The sequence below is a fragment of the Melanostigma gelatinosum genome (assembly GCF_949748355.1).
Source record: "Melanostigma gelatinosum genome assembly, chromosome: 21".
NCBI lineage: Eukaryota > Metazoa > Chordata > Actinopteri > Perciformes > Zoarcidae > Melanostigma > Melanostigma gelatinosum.
Window position 1 is genome coordinate 19,236,619 of NC_136654.1, and position 27,838 is coordinate 19,264,456.

Sequence of the window (27,838 nt, forward strand, 5' to 3'; positions counted from 1 at the left end):
GATATAATTCCAATGCTTGCTGGTGTTCGTTATACTTTTTGTAGCTCTTTCTATTATCCTAAGTCGCTGTAGTTAACTGTTTGTCTTTACCTTGCAACAATATGTGTCTTCAATGATATCTGCATAGTTTTAGCAACCGACCTTGAGCTCGACAGCAGACGAGTCCTTCCACCAATCGAATGTGACGTGACAAAGATCCACAACCTCAGAATGGGTCGGAAAGACACTCACTGAAGGCGGATCTCTGATTGGTGCAGCATTTAACTGTGCTGTTAATGTGCTTCCAATTAAGTTTTGTTACTTTTTACAAACAAACCTTTTTAAAAACCGTGAAAGGAATTGAAGGTGTAGCTTTCCGTTGTTGTATCATTTGTTGTTGGGCAGCTGATGCTTGAGGGAAAGGATTTCAGGAAATAATAATACAAAACATATTGAAGTTAATTTTAAGGCGCTTGCCTTCTAAGTAAAGTGTAAAATATTTTTGTGTTACAAAATGAAAGGAAAATTGTGAGAATCACATCTAAACTAAACTAAACTAACATTTTTGTAAAAATATTTACAACATAATTCTCACTCGTATCTTAACATTTTGATATCTTGTACTCCCACCGCCCATGCGTGGACCGACCACTAACAAACGAAACTAATCTCAATTCGAACCTGCTTATTTTTCACCCTAATCTCAAACATCTGCTCGATGCCTCATATCGTTCATCACAACATTTAATAAATACACAACATTTCCCTCCCAAATCCATCCCTGCTCATCGCAGAACAAACACGTAAGCGTGCGTAAACAATCGGTTTGGACGGGGCTATCGCGTGCTAGTGATCTGTGAGAACACCACAGAGATGTGCTGACTGAGATCACAGGAGGAGATCTCTGTGCCAACACAGTTTACTTTCCTCGCCACGGGCATTTAATTGGCTGACTATTAATCTTTAACTTTTCTTCTCCCCGCACTTACCATGCTTAATCGTCACGCAGTTAACGCCCGCTGAGGCTGATATTGGTGCAAATTGTACGTCCCTTGCATTTGTATTCGGGGCTCGTGTTCTTTCCTTCACCAGGGAAAGGTAAGACTTTCCCCCAAAACAAAATGTCACATGATTACTTCTAAATTCCTACTTGTGTCGAGGCCCAGGATACTGAAATCCAAGCGGAAGGTAGCAGTGAGTCCTAGTGGATAAAGAATATTGCTCTGCTTGGAGCTGTGACTCCTCAGTGTAACGGAGTCATTTTCATTCTTACACCTCCTGTGTGCGGTGCGGTCGGATCAGTGTGCATTTAAAACCGGGATCGCCCACCTCACACGGCAACGTCTAGTATATCTGGTCTCCCGTAAATCTGATGCAAGTTGTCAGAGGGCGAGAACTTCATGGCCCCCTCAGATGTGCCTCAGATGTGCCAAATGCTTCAGCCGAGCTCAGCCTCTCACTTCCTGCAGGCCCGGGGAGGACATGACACTCTGCTCGAAAAGGCGTCGAGTGGAAAAAAAGGCAATCTCCTTTTCTTTTTAATGTAAAAAGCTCCGGCTTTGTTGTGCTTTCCGTGGATATCAAGGCCTTTCCACTCCCTCACTACCCGATCTCTCCCCCCAACCAAAACCCACCCCCTGCTGGTCTCCCACGGGTGACTCCCCCCTTAACCTGCTCTCTCATCCTCCCGTTCACCCGTGGTTTGAAGTCTTCCTACCACCGGTGTGCCAGCTTGAGACCTCGTTCCTCCTCCTTTCCAGACGGGGCCAGAGTCGACCCCGGTAACCCGGCCATTTCATCCAGGAAGACGACTTATCAAACGGGCATCCCAAAGGTGCATCTGTGAGATGTAGCTTTGTTGGCTTGGTTGACGGCTTCATTGCGATAATAGAGGGGACAGTGGGGGTCTTAAAGGTGCTGGGTCGTGACAAACGGGGCAATGCTGCACCTAAAGGGGGGAAAAAGGCTAAAATGAGGAACAATGAAAATCCTATTTGATGGAGTCTGCTTGTCCTGGTCGGGGGGGAAGCAGGGTGGCGTGGCTCTTAGCCGTGGCTTTGATCAGGCAAAGAAGAGGTAAGCTTAATTTAATGAAATCTATCGGGTAAACAGAGCCACCGGCCTCAAAGGGCCGCACTCGGTCCATCGCAGTACGGGCGGTGGGGGTCTACAGACGTCTGCTGTGTCTCACAAAACACAATCCACTTTTGGAGGATGTGACTCAAATTGATGCGCCGCGCTAATTGTCAACGCGTGACGCCTCTGACATAATGAGGTGTCAGCCGCAAGCTGTCATTGGCTCAGAGATTTAGAGGTAATTTTGTCAGCCCCTGGAAATTGTTGTCAGGACGCATTTATTTTTTATATCAAAGCCCTTCCTTTCTTGCCATTTTCAAAGGTGTCCCATGTTGTTTTGTTAGGTCTGTGCTTGAATATGTTTAGTAAAAAGCAATTCAATATTCGTCTCCCACAGATTTCAGTTTGTCTTACTGGAGTTTAAATATCACGAGATGAAAACTGTCCGACCTTCCAGCTTGTTCTTAACACTGGTCACAAATATAAAAGGTGCATCTCTAACTTCACTCATCATTAGTTCCAAGCACAGAGAAGCTCCACGTTAGAGCGCTCTTGAATACTTTTTCAAAGTGAGTCCAGTAAATCTGCGTCATATTTAGTTATTTTTTTTCTATACTTCTTTTCCGTGCTGCGTTGTGAAGGCTCTCTTTACTTTGTGTGACTTTTACTTTGAGGCGTCAGCAGACCTCCCACTCGTTCCGTCTGCTGTGGGTGTTCGTCTCTTCGTGCAGCAGATGGCGCTGTTGCTCTAAGAATCTCCTTCGACTGACTGTACGAGGACAATATTGGGGCACATTTCCCAATTACTTTGCCTTTCTGATGTACGAGTGGCCTTGCTATGATAAATCCTTCCACTTATTGCTGTGCCTGACCTCATCCTTTATGCTTTGTAAAGGAGATTGGAAATAATTTCACCAGAAATGTCCTTGTGGTAAAAGCCCATCTAATACAAAGTGCATTATATATATTATGTGGTCTAACTTTATGTATTCTCTTTAGTTTGTCTCTGCCCAGTCGAGCTCTGAAAGCTAATTATGTAAGCTACATTTGAATGAAATAATATCTCCTGCGGAAAGTGTAATGTCTGTTTAAAATGATATTGTGAACATTTCAGACTCTAACTCTCCCAATTAATCTTTGTGACATTAGGTGTTGCTGCTAATACGTCCCCTCCCTAAGTTGTCTTTGCGGTGGTGAGTTAAATATCATCTTTAATTTCAGTAGCAGAAAGACTTCTGGTCCAAATGTGAGAGGCTTTGTGTTCAACGATCCTTGAGTCCGATAAAGGTTAATTGGCAGTCATTAAATATCAAGCGCCGACAAGTTTTATTGTTGAACGCGTCACAGTCTTCTGTCATTAAGTGGCTGTGGGTGTCAGTCATGGTCAAGGCAGTCGTGCGAATGCACCGAGGGTTCATGGGTAATTCTTCAGTGCTCAGGAGACGGGATTCATTCAGTCGGATCAACCGCGATGTGGGCTGAATGGAAAGATGTTGTTGATTAGTCATAATGCACTGTACAGTTCATAAAGTCTCACGAATGTGTCTTTTATTGTCGAGCGTCTTTTGAAATGCATATCCTCTGCCCAGCGTTTGTACGAGGTACGCAAGTTAAATATGATGCGGTCAACTTCCTGTCACCTGAAGTACCGTACGCCTCTTTTCAAAAGTACGGTTTGAAATCGATACGGAATGTTTTTTCTCCTTTTCCTTCCTAGCTTCGTTTTATTCCATTATGGACATTGAAATAGTTGACGTTTGTGTGTTTTCTCACATTGAATCCTTTTAGCCAACTGTCCCTTCCAGATTTCTGATTTGTCTTTTTCGGGGGCGATTGTTTTGAGTCACGGTCAAGTGTGATGTCTGGACTGCCCTTTTTATTAAACAACTTTTAGATGGAAAGCCTCCTAATGTTTGTCCAGGGAGATAATTAACCCAACCTTGAAATATTGAACGGCTTACTTGTGCCAGGTACGCAAGAGGTGAGTGGAATGAGAAAGCTGTTTTCTGTGTACCTGGATATATGACTCTAATAGTTGTAAGTGACCTTCTAGAGCGCTGTATTTAATGAATTAGTCCATCGGACCTTTTTTTTTTTTTTTAAATACAAATTAGTTAATACAAATTAAGGTCAGTGTTTTTATTGAATGTGTCAAATGTGAATGAGGCCAAGGCGTACGAGTGTAACTGCCGGTTGGTTATTTGTTCCCCTACCTCAGAATAAATTGACTTGTTGTAGAAGAACGAATGAATGACTCTTGACTTTACAAAACCCGGCTCGGGCTTCGTCTTCCAGTTTTGTTCGGTGAGACTGCCATCAGAAGTTTGCCATAAGTCTCTTTTCCTGTTTCCAAACCCCAGAGCTATTTGTTGTCTCTGCATCTGAAGGTCAGCCGCGATCCGTTCATCATTTGCAATGAATTAACGTCTCTGCAGGGTTCTTGAAATGCCATATAGAGTTTTAGGGTATTGTCTCCGTGTTCTAGGTTGGAGTCTCGTGTGCGAACCGTTATTTACTCCTCACTCGAAGCATACTAATACCTTGTTCTGTATTTAGAAAACAGACCCCCCCCCCCCCAATACAACCGAATAGATGAAGAGGAGGCCGCTCTTCATTTAGTCACTGTGTGAATGTTTACGTACAATTTTTTTACATTAGTGGTCACGGACAATTCAAGGTGGTGGAGACGATCCAACTTTGGCTGATAGCAGCCGTAATAAACTCATTATGTTTGGCACAAATAGGGAAAGAAGAGTTTCCAAAGTCATTTATCAGAAAGTTGTGCGTTTGCTTTCAGAAGCTCCCAAATCAACGCTGTTTTTTTTTTTTTTTAACACCAGATGCTGATAATTCTGTTGAGATTTAAGGTTTTGATGGGAGATTTTAGCACCACTGTACTTCCCTCACTGGAAGCCCACTAGTCGTGTAAAATAAATTAGCATTGTTGTAATCCATCTTGAAGGGTTCGAGCTGTTTGCCCCGCTGTCCTCGTCCTCCGAGCAGACGACATGACGGACCACCATTAGTTGGATGTTAGACACTTTAAATCGCCTTAGGTTGCCCTGGCTTACTTGTTCTTATTAAACACAGAGGAGTGAAGGCAGATTGACTCTTTTCATGGTTTCTTGCTGAACAACCCATCAATGACTCCACATTCTAATCACTCGTAACTAGTTTTAAAAGGACTCTGCCAATGGATAGGGATTTCTCCCACATATTTTCCCTGAGTGCAGATTTAAGATGTAAACAAATGGATCTCCTTCTCTACTTATGAATTATGTCTTTCATTTGGAAGTTGTTGTGCACAGTACGTCTTCCTCGAGCCCTTTGTGGATTTGTGGCGTCGGAGGCTTTTCCATGGCCGCTTTATGGACACCAAGATGGGATTCATTTGTGGATTAGCCTCGTGTTGAAACCCTTTTTTTTTCTCCCACTGGTCTGATGGGGTAGTGGCAGCAGTGGGTCACATCTGGGTTTGAAGGACGGTGTCACCGTCAGGACAGAAGGATGTGTTGTCCAGAAGTTCCGTGTTCCTGCTTCATTGTCAGGGGAAAAATGACAGCGAGACACAAACCAGAATATCTCAACGTGCATGAGTTCTCCTCTTCTTTTTGTTTCTTTTTTGTGTGTGATTGTGAAACGTCTGCATCAATTAGTTTCATTGATGGTTGATTGACATTTCTGTCAAGCTAAAAAAAAATGGCCCTTTTGTCAAAGTCCGGCTGGTCACTCCATGACTTGAATGGAGTGACTATGCCATCAATCCCATGTGATGAGCATCAATCGGGATATACAACAGTCTTCAACTCCACTTCCACTGCTACTATAAAAGTGTATTCTCGAATTTCACAATTTCAAGTGGTTATTACCACTATTAATGACCACTAGAAGAATTATAGAGACTAAAACCATGCTGGAAAAGCACACGTCTCACCCTTATTTGCACCAGACCCTGGTGTTAAAGTCACGACAAATCAGAGTGCAAAATCTTCGCGAATAGAATATGTTTGCAAACCATTTTTATGAATATGATAAGTGTCCCAGACGGAGAAGTGAGAATACATTTCGGAGACATTTGCTTCCCTGTCATCCTCATGAGTTTCATGGTCATTAACATGATGAGTTATTGTCAGTAGTCGACTTGCAGAAATCACATAGCATATCATTTGTAAGCCGAACTCCATCTCTTTATGTTAACACTTGTCTGTATGGGTGAGGTATCTGCATTGTGCCTGGAGCACAGGTTTTTTTTTTGTTTGGCAGTGTGCAAATTTCGGCCGTTATCCTTCCACGCGATCGTTTCCTCTCTCGCTTATCTCTCCTGGCCCCTTCCAAAGTCACCGTACACACACACACACACACACACACACACACACACACACACACACACACACACACTGACAGCGATCAGTATAGCTTTCAGACGCTTGTCTGGCGGAGTCTGCCGCGAAAGCGAAGGCCCTCCCAGGTCCCCTCGCTGTCCTCGGGGCTTGTCGTGATTGAGTGACTGGAGCGAGTGGGGGCCAAAGATAATAAGGGGGGGAAAATATAAAGACACGGGGCGATGATGTGATAACACCCCTTTCCACCTCCCCGTCACTTTTCCCTCTGTTCTTCTTTCTGTCCTACCCCCGGTTTCCTTGCACCGAGCCTGTCCCACGCAGCACTGTAAACCAGAAGTGACATGTGACACCCACTCCCCAGTGATGTGCTGACAAGCGGGTACTAGAATAGGTGACACTGTTTTCTCTTTTTGCCAGACTGGCTTAAGTATGGCGAAGGCATTCATGAAGTATTTATGAAATACATTATGAATCATTGGGTCTGTGTTGTTTTTTTTTTGTTTTTTTTTCTCCTCTGTATTTTCGGCGGTGGCATTTGCTTTTTAATAAGTCAGCCTCGAGAGTGAGGAGAGAGGGGTAAATAGAGGAAGGACTCTTTACATTGCATCTTTACTGGCGTTTCTTTCTAGTTAAAGCTCCATGTTTACACGTGTTTTAACCCCATGCTCGCACAAACACGTGCGGACACACAATTAAAGTTGGTTTCCGCCGCTCATCCTAAGTGTTTCTAATGAGGGAGCGTGTCAGAAAGAAAGGGAACGTGTTTTTGCTCTCAGCGACCGACAATTTTGTGTCTCTTTATTTTTTTCCCTGGTGTTTTTGAAGCCTGCAGTGGAATCTGGCTGTGGCCTTGATCAGAATTACGTTGTGGAAGATGAATTAGGGTTTCTTTTTCAATTATCCCAGAGATTGGCCACCATTAGAGCATCAGCCTGCTCCTGCAGTGAGACTAAACTCTTTATTTTTGGTCCCATCATGACCACAGAGCACTTGTTTGTTCTGCATTGTCAAACTTTTTGTAAGTTTTTTTTTTCATTTCAGAAGAATCTTTTTCACACAACACATTCTCTGCTTTAAATGCCAAATGGCCAAAGAATCCTCAGTATGAAAAAAAAGACATAAATATTTTGCCCATTTCAGAAAATTGCGATTTGTTTACTTTTTACTTCACAGTTTTAATAATTTCTGCTACCTTTTCTTTTGAAAAATGAACTGCAGATGTTTGGTTTTTGTGAATTACTCAACTTACTTACTTATTCCTGTGATGACTATAGCGTGTTCTTTTGTGTGCCGCTTCAGATGTGCAAACAAGTCTTCTCTGTAGACGACAGTTTGCAATTTCCCCTACATTTTTATACTTTTGTAAATTCCAGTACAGAACCTGCGGCCTCCCAGGAAACTGGGAAGTGTATTGGGAAGTTCAGCAGGGCACATGTTGGAAGGGCTTTGGAAGGGGGCCTTGCTGGCCTCATCAGCATTTGAATGTGTCCTGGCTACTGAAATAACAAAGTACACATAAATATATAGAGATAATGATCTGGCTAAGTCCCTATATGTGCTGCTGTATTCTTATGCTAATGAGCCAGCTATTCAGCACCAACAATGGTCACATTACAAGTAAAGGCAAAGCACTGAAGGAGATAGTCTTCTGTGCGTGTCCACTGACGGACAGGCACATGCTCAGCAGGCCCGACTCCTCTCCCTTTGTGTCTAGCTTTTTTTTTATTACATTTTTCAATTTTAGATAACACTCCAAGAATAGACATCAAACAGAAATGAATCATAAATCGAGGTCAGGAGTGAACCTCTTTCCAAAGCAGAGAACGGGTTAAAAGTGAAGGTATTTCTTTCTTTAAAAGAGATGGGAGGACTGATAGGAGAGGAGCTCTTCTCAGCAGAGGGTTCAGTGAACCATATGTAGGTAGCCACAGGCTAATGGGCCGGTTGGTCCCTGGCTTGCCAGGTATCCTGCATTGCACATCTCCTAACACCCCCCTTCCTCCTCCACACACACTTTCTCTCTCCTCGTCATCCTCTAACACCCACCTCTCCCACCCCTCCCACCTTCACTCTGTGAAAATCCCTCCTCCACTTTCCTCTAATCTCACCTTTTTCTCTGGTGCTGACCCGGGGAGGCCCACTTTATTCCCCACTGCACGCCAGAAGCCAGCGTTGTGATCGGAGCCCGAGCCCCTGTGCTGGTTCCCCCTCTCCTCTCTCCTTGCCCTGGCTGCCCGCCTCCCCGACGGCTCTGCTCTATTGATTTACTCCTCCAACCAATGCTGTCTGTCTCTGTTTTGCACCACCAGCACCTAGGTCCCTCATCTCTATAACCCTCCCTCCATCCCCGCTTTCTCTCTTTCCCTCTCTTGCTCTCTTCTTTCTTTCTTTTCTCTCTCTCTCTCCATACTTCCTTTCTGTCTCTCTTTCCGTCCCCTCCTGCACAACCATGGGCGAAGAGAGGAAACCTGACGGAACGCGGGAGACTGAGGCAAGGAGAGATGGAAGGATGGGGGTGTGTGAGGGGAAACGGGGCCTTTGATTTTTCATTAGAAGAGCCTCCATTTTTAATATTGGGTTTAATCGGGCCCTCATGCCTTAAAGAAATAACCACTGAGAGATGATCCCTTGGCCTTCAAAAAGTATATGGCGCTTCTTCAATCAAAGCCCTCCTTGAATTTGCTCTTTTGTTTGGAGTTCACTTGCAACCCCCCCCCCCCCTCTCCTCCGCTCTTCTCTTGCCGCCTCTCAGCCTCTCGCTTTGTGGGTACAGTCGTTAGGCTTATTGACTGATCTCGGCTGTACTTAGCAATAGAAATGACTTTGACAGGGAAATACACCACTGGTATCACAGAGGTACAAGCATAAAAGACCCCGATCAGACTAGTGCACTCTTCCACCAGCAAATGGCTAGGTATCCATCCCCCAGAGATCAAACCCTCTTTACTTCTGGTGTAATATAATATCATTTTATAGGTTTAGTGATGATGTGAAAATAGCAATTTGCATACTTGTTAAAAAAAAAAAAAAGAATTAAACTAATAAGGGGATTTTTTTTTTACACGTTTTTGTTCGTGACGTAAGATCTTTTTGAAGCGGATACACTCCGGCGCCCTAAAAGAAGTCTCGCCACCTCGTACCTGTTTAGATATGTCGCAAGGCTCATTTATTACCTCGTCTCGGTTGATCGTTCACCTTTATTTGTGTTTTCGACAACGGCTTCTCCGAGACTCCGTCAGGTTTTTCGTGGAAGTGGAACACAATGCCGTACGCGTCGCAGCCACCAAAGCACCAACCTGTGAGCTAATGAGCGGCCCCATGCTGTTATCTAAGGCTCTGGCTTCTCTACCACTGCTGCACTTCTATTAGGGGAGAGAACACACACCGGGCTCCCGCTCACATATGTACGCTCTCTAAAGGAGGTTTCCCCGGGATGCAAAGGCTCGTAGAAGCCGCCGCCGCGCATACAGTGGACCCCGTGCACGCAGACTCACTCACACAAAGACACACAACAGTCGGAAGTGTGGGGGGGGGGGGGGGGATTCGATGGCACCAAAGACCACAATAAAACAAAGGCACAAATGACACCCTCCTGTGACAATCCCAGCTACTTGCCTTTGTCTGATAATATATCAAATGCATTTAAAAAGAGCACTTACTTAATTGAACAACCTCTCCCAATTTGTTTGTGTTAAAGGAGAGGCAAAGACACGAGACAACGTTTGTGCGTGTGTGCGTGTGCGCGAGCGCGAGTGTTAAGCCCCCCTGCCAAGCAGAGATGCATTATTTAAGATGCTGTTGTGATACTTGTGCCTGCTTAAAGGTCTTCGCTTCCTTTTAACGCCACGCCGCATCGGTCCACCTCTGCCCCCCACTTGTGGGGGGGGGAATCAGAGTGGGACCCGCTGGTACTGGTCCACGCATCACCTGTGAAAATATCACAGCAGGGGGGGGGGGGTGATATCGATAACCTTTTGAGCTGAGCACACATTCTTGTGAACATAAAGACATTTTATGACCCAATTTTACCGTCATTTCATTGCCGACTTCAGACTTTTGTGCATTTTCAGTTTTTACAATAAATTCAAGGACATGAAACCTTTTTTGTTTATTTGTGTGCATTTCATTCCCACCCGAAAGTTATTATTAAAATAGCGTTTTGATATGTTTCCACATTCACAGAGCAGCTTTAAAACAGTTTTTGAAACTGGCATTGGCCGGTTATATTTTATAAGTGTTATTGGGTCTAAATTTGGAAATGCCAAGCTGCTCTCCCACTGGGGCAAAAGCCAGTAATGGAACATAGTATTGTAAATTGAATATGGTTAATTACTCTTCACGCTATGCCACCAGCCATGTGTGCAGGGCGGAAAAAGGGAAAGTGGAGGGAAAAGGCGTTTGCGGAGGAACTTCAGGGCCCCTCATTACACTCTGCCCCTGGGTATTGCTACGCCTTTTATTTCCCATCTAATGAACTGTTTACATTTTCTGAGCTTTCCAGGCGCCACAATTATTTGCGCTTGTCCTTGTGTCACACGTTGCGCCGGGAGAAAAGCAAGGAGGAGAGTTGGAGGCATTGAAATGTGTACCTGAATCTCGGTTTATTTGATTTTAATTACTGCGACTTTGTTTGGGGGGGGGGGGGGGGGTACGGGAAACTTTTCTTTCCCGTTACAAAGAACAGTTATTGTTGACTGCTTGAAATTAGGAAAGGTCATTGTTCTACAATCATCAATACGTTTTCTGGAAACGGATGGTTTTTTTTTTTAAGATTGACTTTCTTCTTCCCGGACAGTATGGACCCGTGCATGCCCATATACTAGAAAGAAATTGCGCACAAAGGAAAGATCCATATATTTGCAATAATTAAATAAATACCATTTTCTCATCAGAGGATTATGCCAAACTGATTAGCATATCTGATATGAATTGTTATGCATGCATATGTAATTACATTTTGATGGGTAAGAAGAGTAGTTTTTCTTCTTCCTTCTGCTATCCATGTCAACAGAGGTACAACGTGTGTTTTTGACAGGACACCAGCACCTCCAACGCTGCTTTTGACGGGATGTGTGGCGTTTTAAAGGCAGGCCACTTTGCATAAAGTTAAGATGTACCTTTGTACTTTTCTTGTGTGCTTCCGGGAATAGAAGCAAATTCTCACCCAAGATTAAAAAAAGTGACAAAAGACAGACCTTTCAAAAGGATTATAAAAAGCTCTTTTTTTCCCCTTCTCTTCTCTGAGCAATAAGGTGTCTTCTGAAAGCGCTCATTCTTTTTTAGATTACAAAGCCTGATTAGTTGGCTTCGTCTTAAGATGTGGAGCTCAGTCTTTCCATACTGTATCTAGAATACATACATCCCGTGGAACGTGTCTCTGATACCTGCTCTCCTCACCTAAACAGTGATCCTGTTGTCACGTTGCAATATTTTCGCTTTAACGCCCTGACTTATAATCAAAATCCGTTACTGTATTAAGCAGTCAATATTGCACAGCTGTCTGTGTTTCACATCAAATGGGAAGGCAGTAATCACTCAGGAATCTGTTGTTTTCCTGAGGGGGAATACAAAAAGTGGAGTGTGTACTGTAGGTACAGGGGAAGTAGCGGCTCAATGACATTTTCCATTCTTTATACTTTCCTTTGTTATCTACACTGTTCTCATTGCAGAAACGCTTCATACATTCATCTGTAACAGACAGCTATTTAGAAATACAAAAAAATCCCTGCGTATGGTTTGAAGGCGACGTAAGCCTCAACATTCAAATCAATGCTTCTCCCGGGCTTCCTCGTCTCAATTACTGGCGAAGTCGTCTTTCCCCCTAAGTTGCACTGCAGCTCTTTAAGATGAAACTCCACTTAAATGGAATATGTGGGTGTTTTCCTGGCAACAAATATGTGTGTGTGTGTGTGTGTGTGCGCCTGGTGTGCAAGTGCACATGCCGTCTTCAAATTGATGCTTATTGTCTTTCTAGTTTCACTCAAATCTGAAATTCCCTTTAACATCTGACAGCAGCACAGTGACCGCTTATTTACATTTACACAGAAGATGGGCCTTAAATAATGCTGACACGAGACTTTAAAATGTGCAGAAGATCTAATTTTAGAGGGACGCAATATGATCAGGTTCATTATTTTTTGAATATAGATATAGTTTTTGCAGACATTCCAACAAAGCGAAGGTTTCAGCAGAAAGAAAACAAGCAGTAATTATTATATTATATATGTTTATGTCACCTATATTTGCCATGAAGCAACATCTTTGTATTATTTGTATTTTTAATTAAAGGAGTGAAAAGTCAATTAAAAACAATCTAGTGTGATACATTTATGGATCACTCTTGCCTAGTTTTTCCATATATATTATGGACACATAAGTGAGTGTTGCAACGACTTTCTCAAACTTCAAAGTTAATAACTGAGCTAAGCGTATGGCACAATCACAAAACAATCGCAAAAACAGACCGAACATCCCATTTTGTGACATAGTGCTCCTGCGTAGTGCGTTGTTGGGGTGCGGGGCAGTCCGTGCTGCCGGTCTTCTCTTTCCCCCCCCACACAGTGGGCGTTCTGTGGTTAGCTCGGGTCCCCGTGGTTGAGTATTGTTTGGGTGCGCTCTTCATCTAATGGGTTTCGTGGTCCGGGTCAATCAGGCCCTCCGTCTTGTCAGTAATTACTCCAGAGCACTGTGGCCCTCAGCAGCATCGTAATAACAGCCAAATCACATCAGCCATGACTTTCCACTCAGTGCTCCAGTTTATGAGGAGGGACAAATAAAAAAAAAAATAAACAAAGAAATAACAAAATCAATTGTGCTCGATTGTGATTGGCTGTGGTTATTTCAATCAAGCAACTTGATATCATCACTCGTGAGGTTAGAATTGGCTTTTTCAAGTCTGATTTGTGCTTCTCTTACTGAAGGGAGCATCAAAGGACTTCATGCGATCGCTTCTTCAAACTTTAACTGATAATAGAAAGATACTGGGAAAGGGATATTGTATTTGAGGAAAAAGAATGCCCCCACCAGGTAATTGGTGTTCCTTCACTGATTCCCTTACTTTTGTTTTATTTATTCAGAGTCGAGAACTCAGTAAATATAGAAAATAGAAAGAATTTGTGTTGCGAAAAAGGGATATTTTCATTCCTGTGCTGGTGTTTGTCTTTGATTTTTTTTTTTACCCACCTCCTGCAGCCCACCTAGAAACCCTGTCAAGGCAGTGAGAGAAAGCGAAGGAGTCTTAGTAAACACTTTCTGTGTCTGCTGCTGGTGTGTATTTAGTTTAGAGGGCATGCCAAGAGGCTGTTTTTCCACGGGTCGGGCGTCTGTAAACAAGCGGTACAACGGCAGCCCACTCTTCGACAATCGGAGGTGGCACACTCTGAAGTGTGTATGAAATGTGTGTGTCTGAGTGTTTGTCTTTTTGGGTTTCTTTTCGGTTCCTTTTTTTTTTTTTTTGGACATGGCATTCCCTCTTATTCGAGCCTATCTGGAGACAGAGAAGGAGAGAGAGAGAGAGAGATGGTTTGTGTGTGTTGGAGTGAGAAAGAGAGAGAGAGAGGCAACCCCAAATCCGATGGGCCGCCAATGGGTGATGAATTATTCCCTGTCTGAGTCTCTGCATTGGTGTTATCACAGAGCCTGCTACTGCACTGGGATGACAGCGGTGACAGCCCCCAGAAAAGATTTAGCGCTGACAAGTGATACTTCCTCATAATACATCTCCCTGGCCCTCTCCTCTGTCCCCCCCCCCTGTTCCACTCTACCATCTCTCCATGCACACAAGATGAGGTTTCTTTTTTTTTTATCCTTCAACTTATATTTGTTTAAGTGGGCAAGGTGTGTGTGTGTGTGTGTGTGGGGGGGGGGGGGGGGTGGGGGTCGGCTCTTTGCTATCACATCTGTGGCACAAGTGCAGTAGGTACAGTGTACAGTAGCTCACCTTGGAAGGAGGCATGGGCACAAACCCAGACATACTTGTTTCCAGTACGTGTGTCGTAGTGGTACACTCAGAGAGACACATCCTCACAACCTGCATGTGTAGGACTCGGTTTGTCACCAAGTTCCATTAGGGGGCTCTCGTGCTTAAGGAATGCCTGTTGTGTTTTTGCATCAACAACAGCACTAAGCCATATTTCCCCACTTGTTTTCTCCTTTTTCCTCTCCCCTCTGTCTCCCTTCTCTTCTTCTTTTTGTCCTTCTTCCTCATCCTCCTCCCCCCCCCCCCCCCCCCCCCTGCAGAAAAGGTCACGTATCGCCTACAGTGATGAGGTGCGCAACGATCTCCTGGGAGATGACGCCAGCTCCTCGGAGAACCAGGTGAGGTGCTAATCAGGGGCCCGAAACGACAGCAGTGTGGGTGGCTGACTGGCCCCAAGGGGTGGGGAGGTGGGCCCCTCGTAGCGGCCATCGAGAGCTGAAACCACAGTATTGTCACCAAGTCTTGCGGAAGCAACACTGTTTAATGCAAAGCTGGGCTGCCAGCGAGTGGGCTCAGGGCATGGGACCAGTGTCGAGCCAAAGCCAGATTGTGACCGACGCACATGCACAAGCTTACACACACACACACACATGCGCGCACACCTAAACACAAACGCACTATCCCACACACATTTAAATCCGAAAACCCGGCCTCCTCACTCCAACCGTCCCACAGCTGTTCTCCAGCCGGGTGTAGACTTTGGCCAATAATAGATCCTCCATCGAGGTCCACACACACACACACACACACACACACACACGCGCAGAATTTCTAAATATTTGGTCTTTATTTAAGCTCAAAGGGTGGCGGACCTTCACAATGCAGATACTTAAAATGAATAAGAATGGAGGTTCTCTTATTGTTAACAACTGATGTTTTGGTGCAGTGCTCTATTCAAATGATCCTTTCACCCCTAAATATATATATTTTTATTATTTAATGTCAGCCCTTAATCAAAAAATTCTAATTCTATTTGACTGGTTTATGGTTTTGATCTATCGACTATGAACATATTCACAATTGGTTAATTACCGATGATGTTTTGTTTCAGCCTATCGGTTCAGCCTGTTGAATTCAAGAGATATAAACAGATAAAGACCACATATGTGATTTTCATTCATTGTCAGCAATGTGTACAAAAATATTCATTCACTGCACTTGTGAAAGTGGCCACGAAGAAGAAAAAAACAATTATCTTGAATTGTGATCTTAATTGCCCAAAATATGCCACATGTTCCTTTTAGCTTAAGCTCTTTTGAATACATGTAGAGCTGCATCAAAACAACGACGCACCAACGGATTCAGCAAACAGCGTTTTAACATTTGAGACGCACTTCCCTATTGCTCACCTGCACAGCTGCCACTCATACGCAGCCCCACTCAACTATGACCAGACGTCTTTTGACGAATTATATGTTGCCTTTACAATCGGCTGTCAATTTGCAGGGGTTGCTGCGTCTCGAAGGCACACACAATCTCACACGCTCGCATGCAAACAAATACTTTGCATTTGCGCCCTCAAAAAAAAGACAAAGATGAATACTCAAATGCATATTTGCACATTTAGTCTCTCGGTGCTTTTATGCGAGTATATTTAGATGATTCGCAGCGAAATAAAGTTGTCTGTTTGTTTTTCCCTATTACCATTTCAATGATGACCCATCAACTGCACATCTTAGAAACATATGTATCAAGAACCACGATGTGTAATTGAAATGCATATTCCCTGCAAATTAGCACGACACAAGAGTGACTCTGACATTTTCTGCAGAAGTTGGAAGAAGGTTTGCTGTCAGAAATGTCCCATTTGAGATACTGAGGACTTCTATCAGAATCCTGTCAAGGAAGAGCTGAACAGAAAAAACAAACTGATCTCATTTAATATCAAATCTTATTTCCCTTTCATTAAACATTCATCCAAAAATATTTAAAATGTATATTTATTAATGTAGAATTGAGACATCTTAAAAGAAAATCATTGAAAGAAAAGTGTCAGTATATAATTAATGTTATTGAATGATGTTATACATTTATATTCTAAATTGGGGAAATTGCTGTTTTATTGTTATTATTGTTTGTTAGTATTCTTAAATATAATTGTCAAATGAATTAATTTTATGTCAAATTATTGTGTTCCTGACTGAAAACAATAACGTGTTCATTTGATCCATGCATGCACACATTAGAGGTATCAGAATGTGACGTTTAATTATCAGTTCACATCAACACAATAATGTAAATTATGAAATGTTTGTGAATAATATTAATTACATCGAGTGAATGTTAAAGGTATAAAAAATATATTGAGCTGAAAACATTCATCTTCGGGAATTTAGGCCAAAGATGATGTCCTTTAAAAAAAAAAAAAACAAGTGACACTTTCCTTTCATTTTTTAAATTGTATTTCATTTCTTTCAATTTAATTTTGTGCAAAAATATCACCACGACTTGAGACTTGAATATGTTTAAAATATACAATATCAATTATTGAATTGTGAAAAAAAACCTTTTAATATTTAGCAATTATAATGTCTGAGGTGAAACTTTAACAATTGTATACCACCGTATATCTAAAATACGCACACAAAGCCTGAGAGAGAATATTCCTGCTGGGTCCAAAAGCAAAGTAAAGAGACGATATACGTTTTCTCCCTTTTCCTCCCAGGTGCCGTATTTACCTCATTTTCATTCTAAAACTTGTGGAGATAAAAGTTGTCTTGGTTTTGCCGTGAGTGGAGTACTCGGAACTTCAGAGGGTTTTTTTTTTATCTAACGAGACGGCGGCGATAGGAGAGGGGAAAAGATGGTGGGGGCCGGGGCAAGTCGGTCAATTTAATTCCTGACGATCTGAAAGAGGTCAGGATCATTTCATATAGCCCTGGCTGAGCAGATCATTACCAGTCACAAATCTGTTGGTTACATGGCAAGGATTTATAGCTAAGTAAATAGAGAACCGTCATAAGTTCTGAAAATGGCGTATTGGCCCTGCGATAATGGCTGAAGGACGATTTAATAGAGTTCGCCATTTATTCGTTATCTGTGTGCGGACAGAGACTGAATTGGCACTATCACTGGTTTTAAAAAAAAATAATGTGGTAGGCTACCATTGCACATTTTCTCCTTCTGTTTCCTCTGCATGCAACACACGCACAAACGTTGGTGTGCACACATACACACACACACACACACACAAAGACAGACGCCACACACAAAGCAGCAAATGCGCGCCCGTTTTCCACACACGAACACTATACGGAATAGTTTCGATTTCAGTCACAGCAGAAGGCTTGGCCACAAGAGATTGTGCCGGTTTGAGCCGGCATGGACCAGATTTTACAGGCTACAAAGGAAGCAGATTACCACTTGTATCGAATTCCGTATTGGATAAAAAAAAAAAAAAAAATCTTTTGTTTGAAAAAAAAAGAAATTGCTGATTATCATAACACAAAAATTGCAGCGGTGCAATTTTGAATACTGGCTGGCATCACAAAAACACAAGGCAAAGGCGCTCATGCCGGAGTAATTATAACATTGACAATATTCTGTATTTACGGCTCTATATCTCTTGAGCAACGCGAGCGTCGTTGGCTGTGGGAAAGAGTGGATGCCAAAGAAAAATAAAGCTACGCAGGAAGAAACAACCCGGCTCAACATGCCCCTCGTATAGTTTTAACAAATCCTCCACCAGCACTTGCAATCAGCGAGGCAGCACAAATGAGCTCGAACAAGTTTTGTTCGGTACCCATTGACTGATGGCTGAGCTGGGGTGAGGGATCGCAGGATCTGCTGGGTTTTTCTCAAGCCCCCCCCCCCAAATAAGCACATCCACAGTGTAGTTTTAAACTTTGGCCCCTTCAATAATGCATTCTTAGTGGGGAGTTGCTGCTCGATTTAGAAAAGACGGTTTCCACTCTCTAAGTGCGGCTCGTTGCTGCCGACATTTTCAAGGGAAAGAAAAAGGAAAACATGCAATTATACTTGTTTACCTCCCGCATTCCAGATATCAACAATGTTTTTTATGTTTGCAATATTGCAGTGAAGCATCGTGTTTTTTTTGAGAATTGGTGGGAAAAACTAAAACGATGCGAGAACTATTTTTGAGATGCTTTTAAAAACAATGTGTGTTTTATATAGTATATTCCTCATGAATGTATTCCCATTCGACACATTTCTTCGAGTGCGTTTACTAGCGGTGTAATATAAATAGAGGAGACAAATGTATGCAGTGCTGTTGTTTTTTTGTTGTTTAGATCCTAGTACAACAAATGTTTAATGTTAGATTTTTATATATTCTGGTCAGAAGAGTTGGTGCTTAATTTTTCAACCGGCATGTTTATGTTTGTTTGTTTTTTAACCTTTTAAAGTTAGCAATCAAGTTCTTATTTGAAATCTAACAACTCTCACCTTTTTATGTGACACAAAATTGTTCCAGACTCACAAAATTCAAACAAACAGCACAAGTAACAGCGGCCCTGAGCCTCTCCTCACATCTCCTGATCTTTAATGTTGGCCAAGAAATGTGGATAAAAAAAACAAGAGAAAAGACGCCTCTAAAAGGAAGTCAAGAAACGTGTCCTTCCCCCTTTTCTGCCATCCGTGTTGCGTTCCCACGATAAGCCCCATCCTTCGCTTTCCTCCTCTCCAGCAACGAGAACAGGCCAGGGAAGCAACCTTTTTAATTGTGATTAGACACAATTAATGGCAAATGGGATTATTTCCCCTCCCTCAAATGTCTGATCCATTATCAGAGATGCAAGCCTTTCCAGAGCGGGGGAATAGGAGTAGCATTTCTTATTTACTTCACTTTAAATTTCCCATTCTCTTTCATCAAAAATGTATAGCTGTGCTCAGATTCATTTTTCATGATCTGTGGCTGTCCCAATAATACGCTCCACTGTACGTATATACAAGCGGTAGCCTCGCATACATAATCCAAATGCACCTTCAGTGAAATATCGACAGGATATCAGCGTTGATAAGCAGTGGCTCAGCGTTTCTCCACCTCGGTTCCAAAGGACGCACACATTTCTTTTTATCCCTTTCCAGAGAATTCAGCAAAATGACAGATGCAGTTTACAAATGTTGAGGAGAAATATTTTGTAACTGCGCAGACTATATATTTTTTTCCCTCTTTCCTCTTGCTATAGCAACTTCAGTGATGTGACGTCCTTGATAATGTTAGGTGATATCGCGAGTCGAGCGATCCATTCCCTCTCTTGTGACAGCGCCAGGACTTGATCTTTGTTTGTTCAAAAAAAGTCAGCCCGAGCGGCGTGTTTAGCTCCGTTTAATGTGTTTGTCTTGTGATTTCCAAATGCTAAACATGCAAACAGATAAATCGTCAAGGTTAATTCTGTACCCAGCCACATGACTGATCTTCTTCCTGCCATGTTTCTGCCTTTTTTTATTTTTTATTATCTCTCCTTCACTCTCTCCATCTCTCTCTCGTCTCCCTTCTGCTCTCCTGATGCAGTTGATAAAGTTACGTGAAGAGGTAAGTGCTTCTCTGCTCCAACAGTTCAAATTCTGCTTTCCCACTGAAATTTCCATTTGCCCTCCTCTCTCCCGGAGAAAATTAAATTCTGCTCATTTGGACACTTTTTTTCTTCTTCTTTTTGTCTGATTGAACAACTTACAAGCCAAAGATAATGAATTCACTGAAGGCTAGTTCCTCCAGTTACCTGAAATAACATAAAGTCAAGATAAGATATTATTTCTGATTCTACTTTTTAAAGGCAAATACTGAGGCATGAAGATAAACTGAGTATATTCGCAGTTCAGAACTTGATCAACTTTTTAGTTTCAACAGGGTTTTGCTGCTTGTATTATTTACTATCCCTTCATTTTCTTGAATGGAGCCACACAACTTTCCTTCTGCCTGTTGTAATAAATCGGATTGAGGTTATCCTTATTTGTATGTGTTTATATTATACACGACAGACCGTATGATCGTTGTCTTTTTGTCATTCACTGCATTAACATCACCGCCATTGCCGAGGATTACTGAAGTCTCTTCATGACTTCGATAATGTGCAGAATGTAAGGTGTCGTGCACAGTGTGCAACGTAAAGACAACTGTCACTTAGCGTCCACTTCAACGAAATGATCATCATGTTCAAACAAAGAAAACATGTTGAACTGTCAGGTACTGTACATTGCTGGCTTGTAGATCATGTTAGTAAAGATCATTTTAGTTTAGCAGATAAAGTTAGCGACAATACACAACCAGCAGAAACAAGAGTTGGCTCGCTGATTAGCTTACCAAATGCTATCGTAAGAATCTAACTTTATTGCCGTTAATGATTGTTTTATTAAACGAAAGCCACTGATGTTGGAATAATGTTGTGGTTCCTTGAACTTTCATGTCGTTGCAGTACCTGTACTATAGCTGTAACTATAACACCAATGCTCTGATTGAGCTGCTCCACTACACAATAAAATCCACTTTAAATTGATTTTATCTTTCAGTTGAACAAATACATGATTGTAGCAATTATAATAGTGGACTGCCATGACAGTCGTCCATTTATTGTTTCTTTTAAGGCTGAAACTTCAACTCTAAACATCGTTTAGATAAGTGAAGCCGTCTAAAAATGGCTGAATGTTGATCTAGTTGACAATAGTTGGTTTATTTAGTTACATGGTGTTTTTTTAAAAGCATGCTGAGTGTAACATAGGCTTATATTGATTTTAGCCTGAAATATTTGCTCGTGGACCGTCTATAGATATTCCTCACGGTAGCAGTAACATTGATTCTATCAGTTTTAGAGAAGGTGTATTTCCCTGTAATTAAGGCAGATTTAGTTGTTTCACTGTCCTTTGAGTTATGACTGAACTTGTATGTGTAGTTTCAGTATGTTGTTAAATGTGCCTTTTGAGTGAGACTGTGTTCAAAAGAACCTCTGCTGGAGCAGAGTAATTCAATTCCCATCAAAGGCTCACCATTCACACCTATCCATCATTTAGAGCGCCAACCTGGCCTAGATGCCATGTTATCACTCTTTTTTCCCTTTATTTAGCTGTACTGTTGTTTCCCCTTCTTCTTCCCAACCCTTTTCTGTGCATTTCCTCCTCGCCTGAGGGTCAGAAGACAGCTTGCGTTACCTCACCTGTCTCCCCCTTTTTGGAACGGACCAATCTGTGTAATCGGGCTTGATTCTGCGCCCCATCTTCGCCATCGCACTTCCCCGCTGCAGTCTTTTACCCTTCTGCGCTTCCTGCATTTGAATCAAAGGCTGGCACAGCTTATACACACTTAAGTCTTGCTTTAAAACAAAAAAAAAAACTATATATATTTTTTTTTTCTGCAGCTGAAAAACCTGTTTAAATATTTAGCACCCATATTCACAGCTGTTTGACACTTGTAATTCCTCGTCTTACAAGTCCCAAACAAACGGCACAGAAGATCACACAGTCAGTCTGAATCACAGCTGTCATCATTATTCGCTTTGACTCTCCCCCACCCTTATTGAAATAATAAGGAAATCATCTGAACTTTGGGAAATGGTGATAGTAACTGCCTGTGTTTGATGTTAAAAAAAGGCAGGAGAGCGAAAGAAGAGGAGAGAGATTTCTTTTGAGCTACAGCTGCATTGTTCTGGGGCTCCCCGTTAATAACTTACAACTGAAGAGTGTTTCTTGACGCAAAAAAGCACAACAAAAAAACACCATTTTTCGTGGTTCCTAAGAAGATCTTTGTTCAAAATGTAGGTGTCAGATGAAAAGGCATACATTCTGAGGCAGAAACGGTGGTGGTGGTGGGGTGCACTCAGACATGCACAATCTTTATCATATATTGTATTTAAGTCTTTTGCTAGAAGGCTCCACGAGACCATCATATGTTTTTGATGAAATCCTTAGTTTAGAGTTGATTTAATGAATTCTAAGCCAGCATTTGAGTTTTGAATAGGTGTATGTGTGTCTACAGGGGTCAAGTCTTGATTATGGGATGTTGTAGCACAGTTGGGTCTGGAAGCCACTTTGCATTTCCTTCGACAAAATGCTGACGGGGATGTCTGGGATTTTGTCTTGCTACAATAAAACCATAGCCGAACACTTTGATTCTCATTTTTCTGGTTGTTGTGTGACAATTGAATATTGGAACAATATTGCTTTTTAGACGTCTTATGAAAACTCTGACTATGTAGTGTTGGATGTTTAGTTCTCACTGTCCACGTTCCTTTTCATTATTTCCCATGGTGTGGTCCAGTGTCCATGGCTGGATTGTTTCATTAGTAGGGCCATCACAGTGGGCCATTACTGGATTCTTAGTGGCTGAACTCTCACCCTTTCCTTCAGGTTCTGTCACCATCAAACTGGGGGCGCATTATTCTAATGAACACACACACACACACATATACACACCGCCACTGCCACCACTACCCCCCCCAGCAGCCCCTCTCCCACCTCACACACCCACCCACACTCATCCTCCCCTCCCCCCGGCCCTAAAAGAAGACAGAACGAGGGAGAGAGAGAGAGAAATTCAGGAGGAGAAAGCTTTGAAGTGGCTTTTCCATCGCAGTGAGTCCGCCGGCCGTCTCCCCGAGACGTGTCACCTTTGCCGAGAGGGAATAGGAAAAATCACGTTTCGAATGGTAATGATAACATACTAATCACTTGAGCTCTTTGAAGAACCCGGGGAGTGCGCTACTCTGTCAGTATCCCCGGCTGCCTCATGCTCCCAGGCACACACAGGCACTGCAGCCATGGTCTAGGTGTATAAGCTTAAGCATTGCATGTCAATACGTCCCCTCTGATCCGTAGGCTCATTACAGCCCAAGCTTGCTATCCATTTTCTCCCACGAGCACGCCGCCACCATCTCTGCTGGTGCCGCTACAACTTCCACACCCATGTAACCCCTCCCTGAACCCCCCGCCGCCACACCCTTCGCCAAAAAAAACACAACCGCACCTTGCATCCCGTCCCGCTCACCGTCTCCTTATCGCTTTCCTCCTACCGGCAGCCCATTTTACCAGCCATCCACCCGCCCACCCGCTCTCCTATCCCTCCATCCTCCCCCTGCCCTCCCTTTAACTATTGAAAAGTATCTCAGCAATTTTAAATGACATCTGTCAGCGGCGCGTAGAAAAGGGAAGCGAGGGAAAGAAAAGAGTTAAGAGGGAGTTTTCTCCTCCCTGCTCTTTTCCCTTTCCTCTTATTGTCAAACTTTGAAAAGTGTGTCGTTGACTTTTCCTCCACGTTTTTTCATTTCCTCTGAGTGATTAGCTGGTACACATTTTGACAGCCTAACCAAAACTAGAGACTTCACTTCTCCCCCTGTCCCCTCCGCTCACTTGATGGGCACAAACCCTTGTCAGAGAGGCGGATGTCATTCGTCGGGTTGTTTTTGAGTGTCAAATATGTTACATCTGATCAGTTTCTCAGCATAGCATATTAGAAAGGCCATCAAAACCAACAACATTGGAGTAAACATTTAAGCCTTCCATGTTTATGCTGTTTATATTCCTCTCTTCTGAATTCAGTTTGGATTTAATCAAAGCGGGGGTAGTACGTGGACAATATGGGGCTGTATATGTTGATTGAAGCTATGTTTGTATAGATTCTGCACTAAAGAACCACGGATCAATAGACTTCATTGAGATTACGCCGTACGTGTGCCTAATAGACTGAACAGTGGTATTAACTACCCTTAAAGGATATGTTGGGTCGACAATATACGCACAGCTTAAAGGTTATCTTTTACATACACCTAAATGTTTGGCTGAAAATGTGTAAAAAGTAAGTCGAGTCAATTTCAACCAATCAGCAAAAATCACAGTTTTGTCAGTCTTTAAAATCTGCTAGAAGCAACCATGATGGTGAGAATGGTATAATTGCTCTGAACTTCAATATAATATCTAAGCTTTATTTGAAACAAAGAATGATCAAACGGATGCTTCCATGATTAACCCCCTTGTGATACAGTGCAGCAGAATCTTTTAATGAGAGTTGTAGTTTATCAGATCTTAGGAATTGTATTAAAAACATACACGGTCAGAAACACAGAAACAAACCTAAAGGGTAACTTTATTAGCTATTTTTCATCCATTGTTCCAACAATGTGGACGCGACTTGGTTAGACACGGTAACAAACACACCGGATCCAGCTAAAGGTACAGAAGACCATTGCATTTCTCTGTAGGGTCCTTTCCATAATGTTGTCAGACACTTATAATAACAATCTGAGCCTGTTGGTGGGAAACAAACATCACTTTCAGCATTGACGGTGAGGAATTGCCACGAGCGATGACATTGCAGCCTCTTTAGCGGCTTCCGGACCAGCTGTTGTCCCCATTAGTCACTTTGACACACAACATGGAAAAATAGGGTCCAGGTTGAAAAATACTGAAGCTACCCTTTAATGCAGATATGCCCTAAAACGGTCATGTTTTTACAGGTTGTGGGGAACTCCTTTCAAATGACTTGTCCAAAACATACACACACACACTTGTGAGGGGGAGGGGAACCTGCATGGGAAGATTGTGGTGATAAATGATCTAGTATTGACGGTTTAGGCAGTTTATTGCAACCACAACCAAAACATCAGTTATAATTATAAAGCCTCTTTTGACTAATGAATTAAACAATTTAATGTTGAAAACATGACAGTGGGTATTCCCAGATAGAGATTTCCTGCTTTCTTGAAAAATGACTTCCACTACTCATTGATAAATTGACTAACTGTTGCTGAGATTAAATGCAGGGTCCCCTCATAGTGGCAGTGGAAATGATTATGTTTAAACCAAATAGTGACAAGTAACGTCAACCAACCACCACAACACTCACTCCTGAAAACTCTTTGTACAGGTCACATACATATTGCGCTTAATTCGGGACAATAAAGCACACATTATATTGAACAATACAGATTGTCAGAAATAGATCAGCATTGTTGTCAATATAAGCTTTTGTGTAAATGTGGCATTTGGTTCCTCCTTATTAATTTTCATCTGGATACAAAGAAACTGAACTCAAAGTAAATATAAAACCATTTTCCGATTCCCTTTTCTGTAGAACTGCGTGTGTATACGTGTTCGTACATGCTGCAGTATGCGTGAACACTGTGAAATATAGACACAATGGTAGATGTGTGCATTTTGTGAGCACCTACAGTGAAAGGGAACTCAAGGCCATCAGTCACCAGATCACATATTTCTTGCCTTGCTCGTCAGACATGAATTGTTCAGAGAAGAAACTCAAACCGCTGGTTCTCTGCTATCGAACAAACTGCTATCAATGGCTGTTTACACACCATATTAGAGCCCTAGCTAACACCTGGATACTCACAAACATCCACTTTGAAAAAAAACGTGGTTAATTATTTATGAAACACATTTTTTCTTGATATGCTCTCTGAGCTCCATGCTTTCAATGGGCAGCCTTGTCAATTGTTGATAGCTGTGAGTAAAGGGGGGGGGGGGTGCGGTAACTCATACAACATGAATTACTGTATTTGTCCACTAATGCAGAAGAGACGTTTGATGCTTTTGTTTAGGACAATTATTACATTTCACATCTATAATGATGTTCATTTATGACATTGATGGATTGTTGTTGTTATTGTTGTTGTTATGATTCAAGAAATGGTACATTTTACATGTTGCATTAGTATCCGCGATTGAGGAGGTAAATGTTGATTTTTGTCTTCAATTTCTCCTTTTCGTTTGGAAAGCCCCTCACCTGGACCGGATTTTCCTTTTTAACTGGAAAGCTTCAAATTGAATTTGTTTGCATGTTAATTGGCTCCACCTCCCTGCCTTAACCCCCGTCTGCAGCTGAAGGCTGTGCTGGGAAACAATACCAGGAAGGCAGCAAACCTCAAAGTGGTTCTTCTTGTTTTTACGTCCAAGATGAGGCAGCAGCACCTCTTACATTGTCAGCCTCAACATGCATGTGCTTGATATTCCATCAGCATAGAACACATTGTCATCCATGAAGGTTATTGCCAACCTGGCTGTATTATGTTGTCGCTGTGGATGTGGTCTGTCTGTTTAGGTGACAGTGTTGATGTGTTTCTTTGAAATGGGTCCCAGCCCTCTCAATCAAACTTCTTTCTTTTTTTGTGTGTTTGTTTCTCTGGCTTCATTTTTTAATTAAATTTTTTTTACCTCTTCTCTATTTGTTGCAGAGAGCGCATCTGTTGGACAACACAGAGAAGCTGGAAAGGTCATCACGGAGACTGGAGGCCGGCTACCAGATAGCAGTAGAAACCGGTACGTAGTCTGTTTGGGATTGGGTGAGGAAGGAGTGGGGGGGGGTGTTGGGAGGGGGAGTCAAGATAGTGGCGGGGATGAGTGAGCGACAGCAAATTGTCTTGCTCATATGCGAGGTGGGTGGATGTGTGTGTTTGGTGGTGGTGGGTGGGGGGGGGGGGTCGAAAAAAAAAAACTCTTTCCTTGACGCCTGATGACATTTTCGGGAGCACATCAAAGGCGAGTCAGGGAGGGGGAGAGAGAGAGATGTACAGGCAACAGATCGAGCGCCGCTTTTTCTTGCTCTGCTCCCGAAGAAAATTTGTTCGCTACGGCTGTGTGTGTGTGTGTGTGTGTGTGTGTGTGTGTGTTGGTTGAGCGACTGGGGGTCTGTGAAAATAAACAACGTCAGCGTTCCTCCTGACGTTCTTAATTCAGGAGTGCAGGAAGAAGACAAAAAACATAATATCACATTCTAAATAAACCATCCCAAAAAAAAACACGCACAAAGTCCTTTTTTCCTCATTATCAAGGATGGTTTTTATCTTAAAATAGGAAAAAAGCTCATTGGGTTCTTAAATAGATTTAACCAGTTAGCATATTTTTCTTCTTCTTCCTGTCTTCCTTCCTGACAGTCACCACATTATTGAGGCACAGTGTATTCCTCAGAGATGTATCAAAGCTCATTCTTGAAGTATCAACCGGCTTTCTGTGGCTTCCGTTGTAGTTTTGAAAAAGTTCGTCAATTTACACTATAATCGCGGGGTGGCTGGCGTGTGCGACATCGACAGATTTAATAATTCAAGTCAAGGAAGGTTCGCACGCAGACCACCGCCTTTTGATGTTCTCTCTAACTTGCGTTCACAGATTCATAAATACAATCTGCATTCTCTGCTTAAAAGTGTTGATTCAAATGCCTCGGATGATCCTGCCGTTGTCCGAGCTTCTCGACTGTGTCAGATTCTGCGACAGCCGACAGATTTATTTAAATTCTACCCAGTTGTTTCACTGGAGCGGCCCGCTTTTTTTTTTGTGATGTTTTTTTTGCCTCACAGCTTGGTTGGTGTTAAAGAAGTGGGCCATGGCTTAACAGTGTTCAGTACCTCCTGGGCCCGGCGGTCTCGCCGCCTCCTCCGCCTCCTCCTCCTCGGCCACATGCCCCTTGACCCTGTATCACCGGTGGCCCTCTCATCCGCTGTGTGTGCAGCTAGCTAAGAACAATGCTCGTTTATCCTGCCTTGGTCCCACACACTTGGCTTGGTCCGCA

The 27,838-nt window shown here is 42.6% G+C and overlaps 1 protein-coding gene across 6 annotated transcripts in view; it reads left to right on the top strand.

Annotated features, from left to right (window-relative positions):
* Positions 1-27,838, top strand: part of vti1a (vesicle transport through interaction with t-SNAREs 1A) — a 103,894-nt gene that overhangs the window by 5,330 nt on the left and 70,726 nt on the right. For 3 of the 6 annotated variants that reach the window (XM_079293242.1, XM_079293241.1, XM_079293245.1), the window contains exons 4-6: positions 14,637-14,714; positions 19,850-19,870; positions 26,508-26,592. In XM_079293242.1, the coding sequence (XP_079149368.1) occupies positions 14,637-14,714; positions 19,850-19,870; positions 26,508-26,592 (184 nt within the window). The remainder of the gene's footprint in view (positions 1-14,636; positions 14,715-19,849; positions 19,871-26,507; positions 26,593-27,838) is intronic. The other 3 variants (XM_079293244.1, XM_079293243.1, XM_079293246.1) reach the window with 1 other exon arrangement.